We start from the raw sequence: 21326 nt of genomic DNA, 5'->3' as shown, positions 1-21326 counted from the left end.
AGACATCTAGCCTATTTGTCTTGCTTAACCTGTTTCGGCGCGTTCTTTTTATCAAAAACTGTGGTCAAATGGCTATTAGGGTGTCACGAGTCCACTTGCATTGTATAGCTAGGAGAAACATAGCCTAAAGGGTTGAAAAAATAATCAAAGCACATGTTAGAAATCCTGTAAGCCGTCCTGCCAGGAATTTATTTTTTGTAACATGTAATTACGACTTAGAAGAACCTATCGTCTTTGAGTTAAACGTGAAAGTATACCTGTGTCATGCTCTTTTTTGTTTTGTTTCATCGCCATGTTAGCCCACGTGTAGCAACTATGGGTGATGTTAAATAAATAAATTAGTCAAAAGATAAACATAACAATTATTGTCACGATTTTCTGCCGTGGTGTAACATGGAATCGCAAATATATTTATAGCTGAGTTTACACTAGCAACACTTAGTTCAATGAAACAATAAATACAGTATCCTAAGAATTTTATTTTTAGAATACATCCATGAACTATGGCTTTTGGGACAGGTCATTTTGACGACAAAATTAGGACCTTATATTCGGTTTAATCGATAAATGTTGAAATAAACTTTCAAAGGAACCCAAAATTGTAATTTACCAGAACAGAGAAAACACCTTTATCAGTAGGACACTTTTCTCCGTTAAAGCTCAAAAAAGGAATGTGTGCTGTTTTGAAATAACTCTTTGACTAGGCAAAATTATTCCGATTTAGCCAGTAAGGTTTTCATTGACAAAAAAATGTCAAAATTAATCTGTGTAAAACAGCCCTACAAGAAATTAGCGTTTATTAATGTTACCTTGGCAACCATGTTTGTTATTTAGCCCAATATGTAAACGCTTTTTAATGCGTGTGTAAATTTTTTTTCAGCAAATTAAACAAATTTAACAAAAAACAAATAAAAAAAATAAAATGTAGAAAAAATAATAAACTCATAAAAGAAAAGAGAATATCTGTGAAAAATAGTTTAAATTTTCAAAGTTAACAAAATAAAAAAAGTAGCGGAGTGAATATATTTTAAAGATGGGTTTGAAAGTCATCTTTATAGATTTCATCTTTATTATTTTGCTTCACCATGGATATTCGCAGTTAGGTAAGCTTTAATTTTTACTCACTGGTGCTATTTGCGTCTGTAGTTCTAAAATCCAAGCAACAGAGGTATTTGCGTCACGTTACTGTACTGTCATCGAATCTGAGTAGAAAGCTGTTCAATAAAAACTTTAAATTTAGAATTTTATATCTCTTGACCAATTTTGTATCTTTTGATTTATATATCTTAAGCTGTTTCAATTCGGCTAGTCTTATTCAAATGTCTTTTTAAACAACAATCACAAATTACTTTCGGAGTTAATAACGAACTACGCATTGTTTTCTTTTGTTGCAATGCGCTCTTCATTTACAAACATTTAGAAACTAAAATTTCGATCTGATAGATTTATTTTTCACCTAAAGCATATTTCGTGTAAGCCACTAAAATCTAAAAACTTACTTCTTTTAATGAATATAATCCGCCATTGTACTTTACCTGTGTCCTTATTTGTTAATGTTATGTGTTTCTTCAACGACAAATTTTATCTACCTTGAGCAACAAACAAAAAATAGGAAATTTTAAGCATAAAAATAAAAAAACATTCCCCTCTTAATTGCTTGAGATCCTTTTTTCTTAGCTAATTCTAAAATTAATTTAATTGGTGAAAGTTATAATTTAGTGGCTCTAAAAGCTGTACTTAGCACAACTAACATGCACAAAAAGTAACAAAAGTATATTAGTCCTTAGCCCTTAGGAAAAACACAGGTTCTTTCGTCTTACATATTTCGGTCCTCACATTATCACCCGTCGTACATATTCAAGGCAAGATTGTTTCGTGTTTATTTAGCACAAAGTAGTGATTTGTCAAACATTTTGAAATTCAGGTATTATTAAAGGAGACGGTTCTGTTGTTTATACACTTGTCATCATTTCCCCAAAAGGACAACGAAATGATAAAAAAATGGTTTGTAACCATTAAAATTGTACTATAACATCGCCTTGTATTAATTTAAAACTGAGTATATGTTTATGTAACTAGGTTTATCAACTATAAATATTTACTTAAATAAACAATTTCAGTCCTCGTGATGTTTGCACAAGCGAGAGAGCATTTACTTTCTTAGGTATCAACTCGTTCTAAAAAAACTTAAATTAGTGACTGTGGAATCATAGTTTGTATGAGCGAGAAAAGAGAAAACGCGTAGGCAACACCATTTCAGTGACTTTTTATTGGTTCAGGGAGTGGTCTAAGGCGAGTTAAATGGATCCCTAACGCAGTTACAGAATAGTTATTTTCTTAATAAATTTGTGTGTAAATTGTCATTGGTGAGTCACCTCAGTGGCAAGCCTTTTTTTGCATGACATTCTTCTTTAATATTTTATACAAACTGTTTGACAATTTATTAGCAACAATATGCCAAAATATTGGCAAATTATTGACAATATTTTATTCACTACAACTTTGAAGAGGCAAAAATTCTAAATAAAACCGGCAAAAAAAAGTTTAGATTATTGTCTGCTAAATTAAAACTGTTCAGAATAATTTTTTTTTGTCATGAAAATTATAATCTTTAAAAATCTAAATATTTCATATTAAAAATTATTCAGCATTTTATTATTAACGCATCGGGAATGTTCTGTATAATTCAAAATCCGTGGGAGTCCGTGGGAAGAAATATTCGTACAAATCATTCGGATGATTTCGAAATACTGCGTACAATACAATCAACATGGATGGCGTCAATAAAACGTCATATAAAGCATTCAGACGGTAACAATTTTTAATAGTAATAGCTGTATTTAAAAAAAAATATGATAATGATCGACCAACCGTAGATAAGGGGCTGACACAAGGCTTATTGTATTTTCAATTTGCGAGAGACCAACAAGTACTAATGTATTATCACACGCGCCACCACTGTACTCCGTTTCACCTAACGCATTAGTTAAGCACTTGCATTACGACTTATTAGTGCATCAAAGAATCCACGAGAATTCTCCCGTCGCTTCTTGCAGCTACCATTTTTGGCTTGAGTAGAACAATATAGATTCTTTAAGTCCTAAAACATAATTTTTATGCATTATGTAAGCATTCAATTTTCCAAATATCGTCTAAGTGTACAGCATCAAAGCGTGTTGGGACCAAGGTTGATATGTTATCAAACACAGGGTATTTAATTGTGGCTTTACTCAGTCTTGCCTAAAGAGCTCTTTGAGATATTTTCTACGTTGAAAACGAACAACACCCAAGAAACACGCCAAAAATTCGAGTCGGTCCCTCACAACTAATTACGGACACCACTTCTATATAAGGCTCACACATTTTAAACTTTTTAATTTTAATTTGTAAATATTTGCATCGGACATAAGACTTTAAGTTTGTTGGCTAGATCTAAACCATAATATTTATATGAGCCAGACTTGACAGAAAAAAATGAAGCATCTAAACTATCTCTAAATATGACACTTTCTTTTAAGTTAAAATAAGACCACAAAAGAATAGTAGCCTTATTCGTACTAATTTTCACCCAGCTCAAACAAAACTTTCCCGCGTGTGCTAACTTTTGCGCTTGTTTAAATAACCCCATGAATAGCAAAGTAAATATACCCGGCCAAAATTATTTAGTCGGTTAAAAATTACGAATTTTTCTCTAGGTGACGAAAATTATTAACGACGGTTTTACCGACGAAATTAAAGAGTGACGGATTTTTTAATAATAACGTATGTCTGTGAGAACGTTTAACAAACCATGTTAAAGAAATTAAAAAAGTTTAAAGTTTTTCAATGCAGATTTTGAACTCTAGTATATTTTGGAAGGACATTTTACTCATTCCACTTTAATAGCTTAGAAAACTTCTCAGTTTCAGTCCAAACAACATATTATATTTTTAGGACTAGACGTTGTAAATTTCAAGTGATGTTATTTTGTCAAAAATTTTAACAAACCTGTCTGAATTGAAATGCTTTATAAGCTTCTGAAGTCTCCTGAAAGCAGGCAGACTTTTTTATGACTTACCCCCAGTGTTAGAAGGCAACAAAAGACAAGTTAAATAGTCCACCCCACGATGTTTTTAGGAGTCGAAGACCTTGTAGTGTGCTGGTAAAACCCTATTTTCATTTTTACGTTTATATTAATAAAAATATTATTTAAAAGAAATACATAGTAAATAAACACAACTAGAACATTAGTTCAATAAAAAAGAACTTATTAAACTTATCCAGCACGATTTCAAAATCTATGTTATAATACCCGTATACGTCTGTCTGTCTGTCTGTCACGCAAAATGGTAGCTTAGCTGCGCAATAGCGAGAAGCACGCAATGCTGTATAAAAAGGACGGGCGAAACCGTGGATTTTCCACGGGCTAAGGACTAGTGTATTATTAATTCGTCACATGGCAGAAATGTATAAAACGTGTATAAGACGTATTTTACAACACATAGGATGCACGACAAGTAGGATACACACGTACTTAGCTAACCTTAGGACCTAAACATTGTTACCAATTCTACAACAAACTTCAACTTCATCCATAATCCTGTCTTGCTGGAATTGAAAAAAATTAAAAAAAAGGTTCACAGTAAAGTCACTTAGATGGGTTATATAGAAGCTATTCGAATTTCTTCGCAAGCAAATTGACGACATACTATACTATACTATACGACTCGCTAAAAAGGTTCTAAAAATGAAGAACTAATTAGCAGAGGCTTAATACTAACCGCAATACAGTAAGTAAATAGCGGTTATACCTATTGTACGCTTTAAGGTTTAGATCTATTGTGTTTAAAAAGTTTGCAGACTTTTTAAAAAAGACTAGTTGTTAGCTCAAGTCCACCCGCGCATCTGTTGTACAAATTCCAGTTCCCAGAGTATTGCTTTCCGTACATAATCTGACATCTTCAGCACAAGTAGCGTTTCAGCTACCATTTTTAACGGAAAACAGATATTAAAATAGTAAACTAGTCGCTATTCCTTGGAAGAATCCACAATTCCGTCGGTCCTTGGATTTTCGCTTGTCTTACATTTTACCTGCATTAGTATTTCGGACATCCTTATTGGCCTGTTAGCATGAAGTATATTATAGTGACTATGCTTAAGCGTGAAATGCTAAGTTAAGGTCTAAGTACAAATTAACCTTGCCTGAAATCCGGGTAGAGCGCTCTACAGGTATACTTTACGTTGAACATCTGTTATTTTTAAAAAGAAAACAGTCACAAAGCAACTTTATTTTTTGAAGAATAAGTTTTCGTGAAAGTTCAAAATTGACTTCTGTTAAAATAAAATAAAGAGTTTGTGGCAAATTGAGTGGAGCGTTTAAAACAATACAAATTTGTTGTGCTGAATTAGCATTGCATTTCCGCGCCTTCGACCGGAATAAAAGCACATGCTGTTAAGCGAAAACAGCCACCCAGCAATTATGTTTTGGGGAGATGTAAAAGTTAATGTAAAAGTTGATGTAAAAGTTCGAAAACTGATCGTCAGTTTTAATAAAACCTATCGATGAACTTATAAAAATATATCATTGTCCTTTTGTTAATTTAAACAACCACCGGGAAGCGAAAGTTGTTGTGAAATTTCCCCAGTTAAGCCTCAGTTTCAACTTAAACACAACTTAAGCCTGCTGTTTGTTACAAAATCAATTGTAAGCAAAAAAACCCAATAATTTAACACAAAAATAAACAATTGTTGGCTGGCATAAAATAAATTACCAAATGGAATAATAACTTCAACAGAAAATCATATTGGTTTCTTTAAATTTTGTACATGTCTTAAACACGTGGTGAATTAATAATTAAAATATTAGTAAACTATCAACATCCACCTGCACTTTTTAAACATGTCTTTGCCGTCGCTATCATACAAAAAGTGTGAGAGACTCGGACAATGAAAACGACGCCCAAAAACGTTGATTTTAAATATATATTTCAGCCTGTTGATTGGTTAATTTACCACACCGTGATTTTTTAACAAAGTTTCGACCAAAATTGGCGATAATCACCATTGTGTTTTAGGCGCTTGATTGGAGTTAGCGTACAAAAAATGCCAGGCTATGAACCTTGTTATGGAGTATAAAGACGCTCGTTTTTGACTTTTTTCAACTCATTATAGACTTTGTAGCTTCAAACAGACAAAGCACGGGCGTTATTAATATAGATATGCTTTACCAGCAGTAAAATCTTCCTAATCATTAAAGTTAACGCAGACAAATTTTAAATCCCGAAGTTTAAATTTTTATCAGAATACAGAGGCGTACGATTTTTTTTGGACCTTCATGTATGAAGGAGGCGCCAACAATCATGGAAATCTTTAAGCTTATTTTCTGGAAATTCTTATCTTGCTTTTAGATTGCGGTTTAAATAACCAATGTACAGAAAGAATTTGTACAGGGCTAACACGGAAAATAACATGCAAGAGCGGCGGTATGTATGATTAAGTGTTTATCTTCAGCATGTTTAACTTCATCCCTTTATTCAACATAATCAATCAAACAGCCAGGTCATTGCTATTTTCACACTTAGTATTCGTACAGTCCACTTATTTATGACAGTTTGTGTGGTGACGTTTATTAGGAACTTGTAAATGTTTTAAACAACATTCACCAATTGGTATGTAATTTTTGTGGAAAATCATAGAAAATGATGTGATTTATAAAAATATAAGAACAATGCAGAAATGAGAATAATGATCAGCCTGGTTAGAATTTTGGAATTCTTATTAAGGGAAAGATATTTAATTTAAACTTATAACACGAGTTTCCTTCTTAAAAGAATCTGCTACATATACATTTAGGCTGAGATTTGCCCCAAAACTAAGAACACCTTAAAAATATTTCGAACCTCGAATAATTTTTCAATCGCGGAAATTCTACGTAAAGGTAAAAGCTAAGTTTTTTTTTCTTTTTTGAACACAAGGCTCGTAAAACAATAAAATATTTGACAGTTCTTGTAAATTCATTTCATCAACAAATTGTTGGACTTCGAGCACGTCGTACTTTTGTGTTGTTCTTTCGTTTAGAACCACACTTCGCTTTATGTTGAACATTAAATCTAAAATTACACAGGTATCCGAAGAACTCCACAAATTCACGAACAAACAAACAAACACCCAGCGTCAGACAAAAAAGAACTTATTTTAAAAAAATGTGTACGCAACTGCTAAACCATACGTCACATATGAAGTACACTAACCCACAATTTTTCTTTTGTAGGAGTTTTAAGTATAACCGGTGCCTTTTTTGGAAGAACAAGTACAATAGATTGTAAAAACCCGAGTGGTACTATAACTGACTGCGTACCAAATGCAACATTGGCAGAATCTCAATTGGATAATGCAAAAAGACTTTGTGACAACGAAACAGAGTGTACGCTAAAAGCATGTAAGATAATTAATTATAAGTTGTTGTAACTACATTTTAAACCATATAGCTTGGATATACACTAGGGTATTAGTGCTTTTGAAGCACTTAGGACTGGCTAAATATTTCCCTTGTTTTGATAGAGATGTTATTTGTAGCATGGATGCTTGAAGACATAATTTTTTAGATGATTGCAAAAAAAAAATTAATGTGCCAAAATTGTTCCATGTCCCCGTGGCTTAAAGGCGGCGATCTTTAAAGTAGGGAAAGAATAGGGAATAGAATCTTTTTAAAATTGGTGTTTAAAACGTCAGGATGCACGGTGTAATTTTAAAATACAGGTAGCTGTTGCATAAAAATAAAAGTTTATATGCGAAATCTAAATCACTCATACTGATGAGACAATGATTTTTATATGTACTTTTTTTAAAGAAAGGAAAGTTTATAGTATACTTTTGAATTTCCTTGGAAGTCAAGGTCGCTTTCAATCTCAACTACATAGCTCCTCTACACCTAAAATAAGCTGATAAGAAAGGTTCAGGTTTTTCTTTTGAATTTTTTTTTTTTTAAAAACTGATCCAAAAATCTCTGGAAATATGGTTTGTATCTTATATTCTAACATTGAGAGGAATAAATTATTGTAATTCGTTTTTTAAGCTGTTATTAGAAAAAATTCCATCTTTTACATCCTTTTCTAGCGTTTAATTTCCAAGATGAATGTAAAGTTGATGTTTGGGGAGATCCATGTCCATCCAAAAGCAAATACATCGTAGTTAATTTCACTTGTATAAGCACAGGTGAGAATTTCCTTTAAAATACAATTAGATTGTTTAGTATCGGCTAGGAGGATGGATCCATCTTCCTGGGTATCAGCGTAAAAAGATCTCTTGCATCTTTACACTTCAATTGCAATTCTGAATTTTTTTAATAAACATATAATGAACTATTTGCAGAACTGATTCAATTGGATTTTTAATATTCATGCCAAGATAGGCTTCAAGAAGTTCAACATACAACTCCATGTTCAAACTGTCCTGAATTTGACTAATGTGGATAAACAGCTGTATAATAAAGCAGACATCCTCCAGTGTGCAAGAATACAACTCTTGGATTCTCTTTTTTATCAGACAAAAATAGATAGTCAGCCAATAATATTCTAATGACTATTCAAGTTAATTTCTTCATTCTTGTTTTTTAGGTGCTCTGAATTTTTGGACAGAATGGTCTAATTGGGGTGCATGCTCTAAATCATGTGATGCAGGAGTTAGGACAAGAACTCGAAATTGTGTGGATCCGCCTAAGAAAAGTTGCACAAAGAGTACATGTAAAGGAAGGTCATACCCTGACGTGGAAACAGCTACACAGTCATGCAACTTAGGTGTTTGTCCAGGTAACATGAATTGTAAACAGTTTATAAACTAAGTGTGAATTGAACATAGTGTACCGAATCAGAGTGGGGGTAATTGCAATTAAAGATGCCAAAATCTACACTATTTGGATTGCTTTCAGAGGCTCGCAGTTATTTTTGTAGTCGTCAAAATCTATATTTTTACGTATGAAGGAAAGTAAAGGATGAATGAAAGAAACTATGTCACTATTTCCGCTATTAAGATATATTAGGACAAGAGACTGTGAATTTATATGGGTATTTTTTATTCCATGTGTGTTTCCAAAATAGCCAAATAAAAAAATTAAAGACAACTTGCAACCAAACATTGTCAAATTATGTTATCAATCTTTCGTTTGTGACTCCATCTCTCTAAAAGTCCAGTTTCTATATTTTTATTTTAGCATCGTCAAGTAAGTCTCCTCCTAGCACTTCAATAGAAACTAGCTCATCAACGTCGAGAATTCCACCTTCAACATCAAGTACTTCATACTCCACATTAACTTCGACATCTACAGCTTCAAGCACCCTATTACCAGCGTCAAGTTCTTTCTCTCCAACACCGGTTATACCGACAACGTCAAGTTATTCGCCTTCAGCATCAAATTCTGCGCCCTCAGAAACAGGTATTTTTTCAGCAACGATTGTTATGTCAAGCATTCCAGCTTCGACGTTAAGCATTTCATCCATTTCATCTCCAAGACAATCAGCAACAGCAAGCCCTCCTTCTCCAACTAGTTTAATAGCAGCAAGTGCATCATTTATGGCATCATCGACTTCAAAAACCTCACTCCCATCAGCGTCATCAGGTATGTCATCTGCAAGCACATCTTCAATAACATTAGAAACATCGGCTGTATCATCTTTAACAATATCAACAACAATAATCACGTCACCTCTGGAAACTCTGGCACCATCCAGTGTTCTGTCAATGTCAACATCAAGAACTCTGCTCATGTCGTTATTAACAACTATAACAAGTTCAAGCGCACAATCCGTAGAAAACACGTTAATATTTCCAAGGTCGTCAGAAAGTACATCATCATCAATTTCATCAACATCAACAGCAACCTTATCTCCACCTTTATCTTTGACATCCGTCATAACTGGATCTGAATCAACCACTTCATTTCAATCGGGTATTAATGACTTATAATATCCGCACATAATTTTTTTTGTCATGCACAACTTAACTGCGAAATATTTTTACCGTATTTAAAATTTTTATCTATCAACGTTTTCAAGAGCTTAAAAATGCATTAACCTCTTCTGAAATCTTAAGAAAGCGAAATGTTTTACAAAAAAATATTTAAAAATTATTTAAATTTACATTCTTCCGTATTTTAATTATTTTTCACATTTCAGATTGAGAATTTTTTTTTCGCACTAATAATCATTTTGAATTTATTTTTGCCACCTAACAATAAAATAATACTTCGTTACTCTAAAATTTATAAGGGGTTTTATTATTGTTAAAAAGGTTACATCCTACTATTTCAGAGTAAGTATCTTCATTACATTTTTACACAAAAACCATACGTCTTTCAATATCACTTGCACAGGCATCCCTTTAGACGCATCTATATAAATAAGAAAAATAATTAGCTGTCAATAACACGTATTTCGTTCTTCACACAGTTTTGGTAAGTAGCAACAGTAAAGTTGGAACAAGATCTACTTCAATGGAACCATCAAGTCCAATTCTTAAAGGAAGCTCCATGGAGACAAAAACAACAGCGCATTCCTCTTTCATTAGTATGTAATCATTTTTTCGCACTGCACGTTTGATTGTCCAGCACAGCAATTTGCTTACACCATAATATATTTTCAGTCAAATGCACAACACACCCAAACCGTACAAAAAGGCAGCATACATGGCAACGAATGTACTAATTGCATCCCATTCTTTTCAGTATCCGCATATTTTTAAATTCATTAGGCCCACAGGTAAAAGTAATAAACCGCAAATTTTTAGATTCTATAGACCTCGCATATTATAACACTATTAATTCCTTTTTAACATAGCAGAATTCTCTTCTAGTTACAACAATCTGTATATGTGGTAATCGATTGTTTAACTTAACAGTACCAGCATACCAGCATAAAGCATGATATCTTTTGTTAAGTGTCAAATAGCACGGATTGAGTTACGTTAATTTAATTGCTACTTGATGAGATGGGTCTGGGTTTTGAATCATCACAACTAATAAGCTTGATTTTCTATGTCTTTATGACAATAAAAAGGCGCGAGATTGGTTGCAGGTCTTGATTTGAATATCTACAAAAATGTTTTGATGACTGAGGTCTACTGAACTGGTTTGGAAATGAATAAAAAACGTTGAAAGAATGGTGGGAGCTATTACTTATCTAACTAACCACGCATCCAGCTACAGATACATCAAATCCAACTGCTACCGTAGTATCATTATAAAATTTAATGTCATATACATAAATTTCATCTGATCCATCAAACCAAACAGCAGTATGCAGTAATTTATTCATACATGTTTCGTTCCCACAAGCACACTCGCTCAACACTAATTTTTTTTTTTTTTTTTCAATTTACTTCGTAGATTCTCTACCAGAAATAAATAAGACTTTTGCATCACTCTTTGCGTTAAGTGGTCACTATCTATTTGCGTGTGCTATGGAACAATTGTTTTTATTATAAAGTCGTCTGTCGTAAACATTCTAGGTATTATTATTTAAATGATCTACCACAGTCTTTACAAAACATTGAATTTATCATTTCCTTGTCTGTGATCATATTTTAGGCTAGTATCTTTCCAAAACGCATCATAAACTATTGACGAAAAGCTCAAAATAGCTACATAATTGATTGCGTAACCTTATTTACTAACTACAGCAACTCAAGTTACCATTGTACTGCAAAATACCTAGAGCTTCTGAAACTGCTAATTACAAGAAGATGACATTCACCAATAAGTAAGAAAAAAGTTGCATTAAAAAAGCAAAAAATAAATGTTTAAAGTACTATTTGTACATTTAGCTATCCATCCAACCACAGACACATTAAACGCAACCCCTTCTTTGATGTCCTTAAAGCTTTCGACATCCTCATCATTAATTTCATCTGATGCACCAAGTCAAACGTCGGCCTACAGTAATGTTATTTCTTTTAACAAACACCACATATAATTTTCCCATTCACACTGACACATTTTTTTGACTTTTCAAGAAAATAGGGTGCCCAAATTGTCACAAATAACCATAAACATCTTCTGTACAGTTTTGTTAGTTTATCTTAAATTTTAGGTACCATAAACCATTTTTGAGTTAAACATTTAAAACCGTTTTTTAAGTTACATCAAATGCCTTAGAATTTCTTCAACAACTGAGCTACTATTCAAATATTGCCTTCATCTTGCACAGTGCATTGTAGTTTTTTCGAGTTTTTGAAATGGCTTCACTGTTTTATAACCTGAGCGCATATAGTATATATATATATTAGCTAGTTACTAGCCCTTTGAAAATTAAGATTTTTTTATATCCTGGGAAAAGCTATTTGGTGCATCATTAGCAGGAGAAATTCTGCTACCATTTTTAACAAAATAAGGGTATCATTAATACAGGAATGCATTTAATGATACCCGTAATTATAGAGATTATTTTTCAAACAGTGAAGGTTAAACAAACTATAGGTGAGATTAAACGCCACTTCCCTTTTTTCTTTTAATAAGCAACAATTTCTCAGAAAAAATCTTTTTTTTTAAATCAGTAACAAATTTGCCAAAAAAAAATACAATCCCAGTATTTATACAAAAAGCGAGTACTATCTTACATTTACCAACATTACAATATTACAAAACATTACCTAATATTTAGCCCTTTCCACAGTTAAAAGTAACAGCAAAGCATTAACAAGCTATATTTCAATGGAAATGTACACCACAGTTATTACAAGAAGCTCCATGGATGCAACATCAACGATGCATTCTGCAAGCTCTAGTACGTAGACATTATATTGGCACTGCACGCTAGATTATCTGCACAGGAAATTGTTATGCAAGACTGCGTAACACCGCACAACACTCTTTGCTACTATATAAACACTATGTAACTGCCGCACAAGACTGCATAACTGCACATAACATACCATACAATTTATGCCCTTTAATACCGTACACTACTCTTAGTCATCAAAATATCTGACAGCACAACACTGTATTACTGCTACACCAGATTGCATAGCTACACATAATATATCATACAATTTACGCGCATAAATTCACAGCACAGTGCAATATTGTATTAGTAACAAATCATTGCATTACACAACCATGCATACGTTGTTCGTTGTTTCATTATCGCCTTTGTATAGGGGTTCCCGCTAAAAATGTTTCAATGTTTTAATTTTTTTAATTTATCGCACGCACTATCGCACTATTTTCTCTGTTCAGTGTTCCATTATCATTCAAAGCTTATCATTTCTTGAACATGATAGCTGACCTACTTTTGCAAATTTGTAAAATGGAGTTAGGGAAAATCTCACACGTGTAATATATGTTAGTGCACCTAGGTCATATGCCGAAGGCTTTTCCAATAAAGTATATATAGAAGAGTATTATTTGTGTATTTAGCTACCTATTCATCCACAGATACAAGAATACCATCTGCTACATTACTATCCTTGAAACCTTCAATATCATATTTACCTTCAATTTCATCTGGCCTAACAAATCAGACATCAGCATACTGTAATTTACCATTTTAGATACGTGTATTCTCTGTCTTTGTCGCCCATTGCACTCTTGAAATGCACGAATAACTGAAATTATTGCACCCTATCATATTTTGTTAAGCTTTTTGGTCCAGATTTTCTAAACAAAAGGGTTAGTTAACATAGAAATATTCTTCATCAGCTCTCTATTACCACAACATTGAATGTGATAATAGATAATCTATTTTACACTTTAGCAATGAACACAACACGGTAAAAGAAAACGTTATTAAAACGTTAAATTATTTTTGTTAAGTTATTAAAACATTAAAAAAGAAAACGTTAAACGTTAAACGCACACCCTTCTGCAAGAACATTGTTATCACCCTAAGAGAATGTGTTTTTGATATGCAAAATACGCTAGACATCATTGAAAGAAAATACTAATCCGATTCTACCTTTTAGTTTCATCAAGTTCCTCCTTACCAATAATATCTTCACAAGTGGAGGAAAAAGTTTCCACTTCTATAAAAATCGCGCCAACAACAAGACGAGAATCTGTATCAACTAGTGCTACAATTAAGACTAGATTATTCACGCCTTCAATTGAAGTCAGCATGGTTCTTAGTTCTTCTAACAGCCCTCAAAGAAGCATATCAGCTTCAAATATAAAATCGATGTCCCTTATATCCATTAGCGACAGTATGGTAGTTACATCTTCAACTACAGAGCCAATAGCCACCTTACTTCCTTCGTCTACTGAAGTTCAAACATCACCAACAATTGAAGTCACTCTAAGCACATCAAGAAGTACACCAGCACTGAAAAGTTCTTCTTATCAGATAGGATCGTCTGCAAGCACAATCCTTAGTAAGTTTCAAAGATGTTAAGTTTTGTTTTATATTAGTACTGTTATTCAACATATTGTTGAAACAACTTTACCCGTATGTGATATCATTTGATCACTTCGAAATGTAAAGTTATGTGTGTAGTACAACAGAAGAACGCGTGTTTATTTAATATCATATGAAATCTAATCGGATTAACAGTATTTCAACCAAGTTAGATTCTAATAAATGGTTTTTTAAATACCCTACTTTGAAATTGTTCATTTTTATAGGTGTGACTAAAGTTTTGCCGCCTTCAAGTACGTTACCGTCGGTGACAAGATCATCAAGATCGGCGACAAAATCATCAACATCTGCGTCAAAATCATCAACATCGGCGTCAAAGTCATTAACTAGTATTGAAGCAACTCCAACTAAAAGTAGCACCAGCTCGTCCAGTACTAAATCAGAAACTCAGTCATCTACAACGCCAACAAAGTCCATAGAACCGAGTCCTTCAACATCAACTGTAATGTCCTCCTCTGTAGCAGTTCTTCCACCTACCAAAGAAACAACAGAGAAGCCTAAAACTACAACACAATCAAACACTACATCAAAACCAACAGATAGTCCAATAACAAATGCTACAACGGAAGGGCTTAACACAAATGCTACGACAAAGAAACCCACAGATACACCCTTAACAAGCACCAGCCTACCGACAACGAAAGAACCGACAATCGCCACTACAGAACGCCTGTACACAACAGATTCTCCCGACAAACCAGATTTCTACGGCAACGTGACGTTAACAATGCTATGGAAAGATTTTTGTAAATATTCCCCAGAATTTAGAGAAGGACTTGCTAAAGTTTTGTCAAAAAATGTGGAGAAAAGTACAGGCGCGGATCAAGTGATTGTAATGAACTTAGGAAATTGTAAAAGCAGCCCTGATGAAACAGCTGTTGTAAAATTTTACATCAGCTACAAGTCCAGTAAGGAGCCAAATAAAGATTTGACAAATGCTGCAGTAGTAGAACTTTTGAAGTTATTACAAGGAGGTGATACAGCAGAGATAGGAAAACATTTTGGCAACGGAACGGTAAATGTTTCTATAAACGTAGCTTTCACTTTAACGCTTTCCATTATTGGAAATAATTAAACAAGCGCCCTTTGCAAAACAAGCAGTCCTGCTGCATAACTCTCTTATTTTAAAAGAAAATACAAACAAGCGCTTCAACTGAATATGCATATCTGCCGTCGGTTATTAGGCGCTTCCCGTAATGTTTTTTTTAAAGTATGTTTTTTTTATTTCCCAACTCCTAACTCAAATTAATAAGAACGCCTGAAGCGTCTACAATGAGCATTCAATGATTTACTGTATTCTTATCAAGCAAAAGACGTGCCTCCATAATGTTATTTTTAAGGGTTTTGTTACTCGACTTGTTTTATGATGTTTCTTTGACGTTTATACGACGTGTTTTATACGACGTGTCTTATACGACGTCTTTTATACAATGTCTTTTCTACGACAAGCTTTATACGACATGTTTTATCCGACGTGTTTGAACCGACGTGTTTTATACCACGTGTTTTATACGATGTATTTTTATTTAGTTCACTCATGTCGTGTTTGTTGTTCATGACGATCATGATGAAGATGACTGGCCTATTTGGCTGATTATCTTAATTATTGTAGCATCCCTTATATTCTTATTATGGCTGTGCTGTTGTTGCTGGATTGTAAGTTCCTAATATTTTTATGTAATTAAATGCATTTTTTTAGCTCACAGTGTTGATAAAAATGCTTAAATAACAATACCACTTAACCTATTAACAAGCTGTTAGTAGCCGATGTTTTTCATAAGACGAATTTATACTTGTACATTTTTGCACTGAAGACGAACGTAGTTCGAAAAGCTTCTGCTTATTTTATAATAATAATAAAATGGTTTTTTAGCATTTATTCTAATTAAGAATAGATTATCTAGGTATGCGTCTAAATATTTAAAAAACTTAATGTTACTATTGTACTAGTGGCTAAAAAAGCCCGCTGCGTAAGTTCTTTTCGCGAAAATTATTTTTACTTGCGCACACGGACATATAACAGCACAAACGAAACTGTTATAGATAGATGAAGTTAATTGACTTAAGTGTCATTACAAAAAACAACTATTCCAATTGTTACAACCACAAAACTAAAAACAAAACAAAAATGTTCACTTAAAAAGACATAACAAACTAGTAATTTGCTAATTTGCTGTCCACTTACACGCACTGCATCATCTGAACAACTACACACCTTACAAACATATGAAACAGAAGTCCCTAATGGACAATTAAGCAAACAATTAAAAAGCAACACAATAAAACACTACAGTGTGACATTAGAACATAGAAACTAATGCTCACAAGGACACTTATGTACAAACTTATGGTAACACAAAAAATAGACTATATGGCACAGAAATACTTCGAAAAGATCTAAGCATATAACAAATGAATAATTAACACAACGCCTAAAACGATAATGTTGAATATTTAAATTTTCATATCATTAAGTATTAAATTATTTTAGTACTTAATTGAAGTAAAACTTACTAGGGAAATATGAAATAAGGAAATATGAGTAAATAGGAAAAATATTATCTGTTAGTATACTATAAAAAAAGAAAAAAGGGTAACTGCAGCTTCACATGTCCTGTTGAAACTAAAATACAATACAAGCCCAAAAGTGTATTTCCAGAATTTTGCGATTTTTTTTTCTTAAAAAACGTACAATTGAAATTTAGCCATTCTTTGGTGATAAAACTTAGAATCGTGCAATTTTGCCTCCAAGGGATGTAATGATTCGGTTAATTAAAATAACTAGCTTCATATTTTTATATTTTTTATAGTTCTGTGGTAAGAAAGAGAAGGAACCAGTGAAGCGCAAGTATACATTCCAACATATAGATCCCCTGGGTATTCCTCATGTAAAAATATCTGACGAAAATGGTAACGCGAAGCCAACGTACACAAGCACTATGACTGTGACTGTTAGACCCAAATCGCCTGCAGCTACCCATTTTGATAATCCAGCTTATGAAATGAATGAATATCCTCCGACACCGTCGTTCGGCTTTCGGCCTGTTAACGTAAAATTAGTAAGAGTAGACCATTCTTTCTTTGTCTTAAATGCAGCAAGATATAAATAATGTGCACTTTATAGGCCAAACTGACATTAAAAATATTACACTGCCTACAAATCCAGCATATGAAAAACTTATCTTAAAGTACACGGGAACCAGCTCTTATGGCTTTTATTTGTGCTTTTAGGTAAATTTGAAGAGCGGAGATGACTCCGACATTGAAAAGAAACCAGATTCGGGCAGTGATAGCAGTAGTGATGATGAAAAATCTCCACCATCACCAGAAACAACTAAAGTGGTTAGTAGTATTATGTTGAGTTAGCTCCTTACTCCACGAAGAAGTTACCCAAGTATTATACAGTGTAAGGTCACACCATGGTCGGAGTTAGCGCACCAGGAGAAATTTTTTGAAATTAACCTCTTTGGTTTGCTAAATCACGCCCTTCGTAGCAGTTCAGCCATATTATGGCCATGATCAACACAAGCTTTGTCTCCGCTTCCTCCTATACAATGCTGTTACAGCCTTCAGTGTTTCATGGCGCAAAAATGCGAATTATAGACAGCTTAGGACTTTAAGATCGAACATATGGTTTTGTTATAAGAACGAACTGAATGCAGATATATGAGACAATACTCGTATTCTATGCACATTAGTGGGAGGAACACATTATGCTAATACAGCAATTAGAGTCTTATATTGTTCCCCTTCTGCTAATCGTTGTAATATACAATCCAGTTAAAATCATTTTTGTTTTTTGTAGTACTTAGACGGAAAACTGGTACAAGAAATTCCAGTTCTGGAAAAAGCCACCGAGCTGTAAAGTCATAAAAGTTAACGAAACAACGTCGATTTGTACTTTGCAATAAAACCATACGTTGTATGAACAAGTTATGGAAAAAAAATTGAAAGCGTATTTAAGCATTTCCATTCACTGTAAGATTGCAAAATTATAAAAACTGAATTTGTATATGTTGATACAAATAAGGTTAAAGTTTCTGTAAATTTATTAAAAGTAGGGTGTTTAGTAACTTTGTTGAACAAGAAACCACGACAAAAATTTCCTGAATCTGTTCAAGAATAAACATACACTTTCCTATTGAAATTGTGTTTTTGTAGATAAGAAAAACATTAGAGGTATTGCCATGAAAATGAGTTGAAATGACAAACTACACCGAATATGGAAAAAGTCTTTTCTTTGTTTAGTCAAGATTTTATTAAATTTTTTTAAACTAAATATTTTAACGTAACCAACCAAAAATTCTTTAAGTAACAAAAATTTGTCTGACAAAGTTTTTTTCCAAAAATGGGTTGATTCTACTGCTACAATACACAATATTGTTTAATTAATTGTACTAACTGGTGTAAAATTATATACAAGAAGGGTATAAATATTTAACATAAAAAAAAATCGCACTTTTGTTTCGATGATGCTAATATGCGTAATCAAACTGATTTAATTTAAAAAAAACTTGTTGGCTTTGAAGTCACAATATGATGTACGTCCATTACATCTGTACAATATCTCGTACAAGAATGCACAATTGTGTACAATTTACAATATATTGTTGCAGTGGAAACTAGCCTTGAGGTATGTAGCTTTTGATAGTGTATGATTTTTATATCCAAACTTTGTAGATTTTGTTATTTAGTTTTGTATGTACGTAGCTGTCTGTGTATACTTTTTAAACGTATCTTTAATACCTAAACGAATTAAATTTCGAGGAATATTTTTAGGTATGTCGGACCATGGAGATAGCACAGCATAAATTCTCTCTGTCAAAGCACAACATTAGCGCAGCATGGTCACACGGTTTGAACACGATTTTGTTTGATCCTTTGTGCTTAATTATTATATCATTCTATGGAAAATCAGCCAGTTACTTTTTTGTAGCTTTTGTCGTAGAAAAGTTATAAATTTAGTTTAATTAGAACTAAATTAACATCAAGAAAAACGTTGTGCAGCGCGGTGTGGCTTTACGGTACATGGTAACTGAAATATGACATCTTATGGCTTTCGGTTTGCAGCAAAAGGCTGCGACAAGTTCGGCATTTTTACATTGAAAATTAGTATTTTTTTCTATTTTATTCAAATAAAACGTTTTTTTCAAAGAACCATTCGGCACAAAATCGAACTACAATTGAACTTTACCACAATGGTACAACGAATGCTGTCAGGCAGTCATTGGGCGATCTTTTTTTACGTTATTTTTAAATTACACTCGTAGCTAAACAGGAAACACTGCTCTTTTCTGCAACCTTTTGTGAATGTTGATGCCATATAGAGCCAGAGCAAAAAGGATTATTTTGTCTACAACAAATTTTACTGGGACCTTGAACACCTGGTTGATTGTCAACGTATACCATAACCTTTAACATTTGTTGGGCTTTTTGTAGTAAATTTTTACCTAAAAAGGTTTTAGCGGAAGTTTAGCTTAGCAGTTTAGTTTAGCTTCTGGAATAATTGTTTTCAGTATGCATTTCGGTGGACGAAGTTTCCTCTGCCTGCAAACTTTTTACCTGAGGATCTTTTTCACTTCCTTGTACCAAAAATCAAATTTCGAGAAAAGGGCCCTGGGAACGAGGAAAAAAACCATGTTTATTTATGCTTTATAACTTATAATCTAAGCGGACAAAACTGTTAGGTCATTTTAATATAAATTCTCCTGTTTTCTCACAGTTTTAATGTTATGTATATGTTATTTTACTTGATTGTACAATATTTTATCTGTAAGAAAGCCTTGTTTAAATGCCATAAGTATATATTTCGAGCAGAGCATAAAACTTTTCCAAGAAAGTTAGTTGGAGATTCAAATTGTTTTCATTCTATTTTGTTTCATACGCTTTTTGTTCATTTTGGAGAATTAATCTCTTTAACCGATTTCATACATTAATATAGATGTATTGGAATTGATTGACAGAATGGCGGGGACAGGAAAAAAGACCACTGAGAAAATGTGCCTGCATTGGCACTTAATGGAAAACATTCTAGTATCTATGACCAAATCAACTGTATTTTAACTTAAATTTCTTCAATAAAGCTCCAGTATTGGCATATTTGAGCTAGCTATCATGCAATTGGTATTCTCTACATATCAACTTTGTTAATCCAAAAGGATTTGAGTTTCCTAGTACTAATCGTGTTCCTTTTTTAGCAATAAAAACAGCTTACTTATAGTATAAAATATGCCCTCCTCTAAAAATTAAATTAAAGGCGAAATATTAAAACAGGGCGGCTGTGGTGCACAGACGAAAAATCATGAGTTAAAAATTGATATTGCTGATTATGCTACAAAGAAGTCTGCAGCAAAGTGATAGAGAAATGCAAATAGAACGTAGACGCAAAAGATTCTGCGTACGCACAATTTTTCAAGACAGAAAACAGAAAGGTGCGTAACACACATTGGTAAAAGAAGCGGTGCTACTTGATCATGATTTTTTTTACGATTTCAACTAAATTTGAAAATTTGTAGATGTTGGTAGGAGCTAAGCTAGAACGTGGTAACACTCAAAGCAAAGCCGTAAAACACGTCAGAAAGACTTTGTGTGGGACTTTGCAATGTCTTGCTGTGGGCATTCGCCTACATCAATTGGCAGTAGTTAAAGCACGAGTAGCAATTGATTATGAAAAGAAATGGGATTTTCCGAGTGTTTTAGATAAACAAATTTGCTATTGAATGTCCTCCTAGAAGTGGTTCATCATACTTTAATTACAAAAAAATCGTTGGTTATTGCTTTTGCAGGTATAGTTAACGCTAACAATTTGAGTTTTTTAAGCAACCAAGCTTTTCAATCGTGTGTGAAGACGTTTTAAAAACAACACGGCTGAATAATCCTAAGCAGGTTTACCTAGTTGCGAATGTTCCCTTGTGTAACGTGACAGGAGCTTTGCCTGAATCCCTGTAA

At 33.2% G+C, this 21326-nt stretch overlaps 1 protein-coding gene across 14 annotated transcripts; it reads left to right on the top strand.

Annotated features, from left to right (window-relative positions):
* Positions 1–935: 935 nt before the first annotated feature.
* LOC130638112 (serine-rich adhesin for platelets-like) lies at positions 936–20229 on the top strand. 14 transcript variants are annotated; one of them, XM_057446976.1, is made up of 16 exons: positions 936–1103; positions 6387–6461; positions 7250–7417; positions 8095–8193; positions 8595–8786; positions 9188–9922; positions 10422–10538; positions 11794–11907; positions 12630–12752; positions 13385–13501; positions 13930–14334; positions 14585–15393; positions 15909–16034; positions 17189–17437; positions 17610–17720; positions 18184–20229. In XM_057446976.1, exons 1-16 carry the CDS (start codon positions 1034–1036, stop codon positions 18241–18243), a joined length of 3570 nt encoding a protein of 1189 aa, XP_057302959.1. In that variant the 5' UTR covers positions 936–1033; the 3' UTR covers positions 18244–20229. The 14 variants fall into 14 exon arrangements, with proteins under 14 accessions (XP_057302959.1, XP_057302968.1, XP_057302966.1 ...); XM_057446985.1 differs by having other exon boundaries at positions 937–1103; positions 9188–9409; XM_057446983.1 differs by having other exon boundaries at positions 937–1103; positions 9188–9592.
* Positions 20230–21326: the final 1097 nt, after the last annotated feature.

The sequence above is a fragment of the Hydractinia symbiolongicarpus genome, chromosome 1 (genome assembly GCF_029227915.1).
Source record: "Hydractinia symbiolongicarpus strain clone_291-10 chromosome 1, HSymV2.1, whole genome shotgun sequence".
In the NCBI taxonomy this organism is placed as follows: Eukaryota; Metazoa; Cnidaria; class Hydrozoa; order Anthoathecata; family Hydractiniidae; genus Hydractinia; species Hydractinia symbiolongicarpus.
The sequence above is the reverse complement of the archived record's forward strand: the minus strand, read 5'-3'. Positions and strand labels throughout refer to the sequence as shown.

Coding starts and splice junctions, on each gene's coding strand:
- LOC130638112 (XM_057446976.1), top strand. CDS start 1,034: ATGGGTTTGAAAGTCATCTTTATAGATTTCATCTTTATTATTTTGCTT. Junction 10,539..11,793: donor AGCGCATTCCTCTTTCATTA/GTATGTAATCAT, acceptor TTGTACATTTAG/CTATCCATCCAACCACAGAC. Junction 12,753..13,384: donor GATGCATTCTGCAAGCTCTA/GTACGTAGACAT, acceptor TTGTGTATTTAG/CTACCTATTCATCCACAGAT.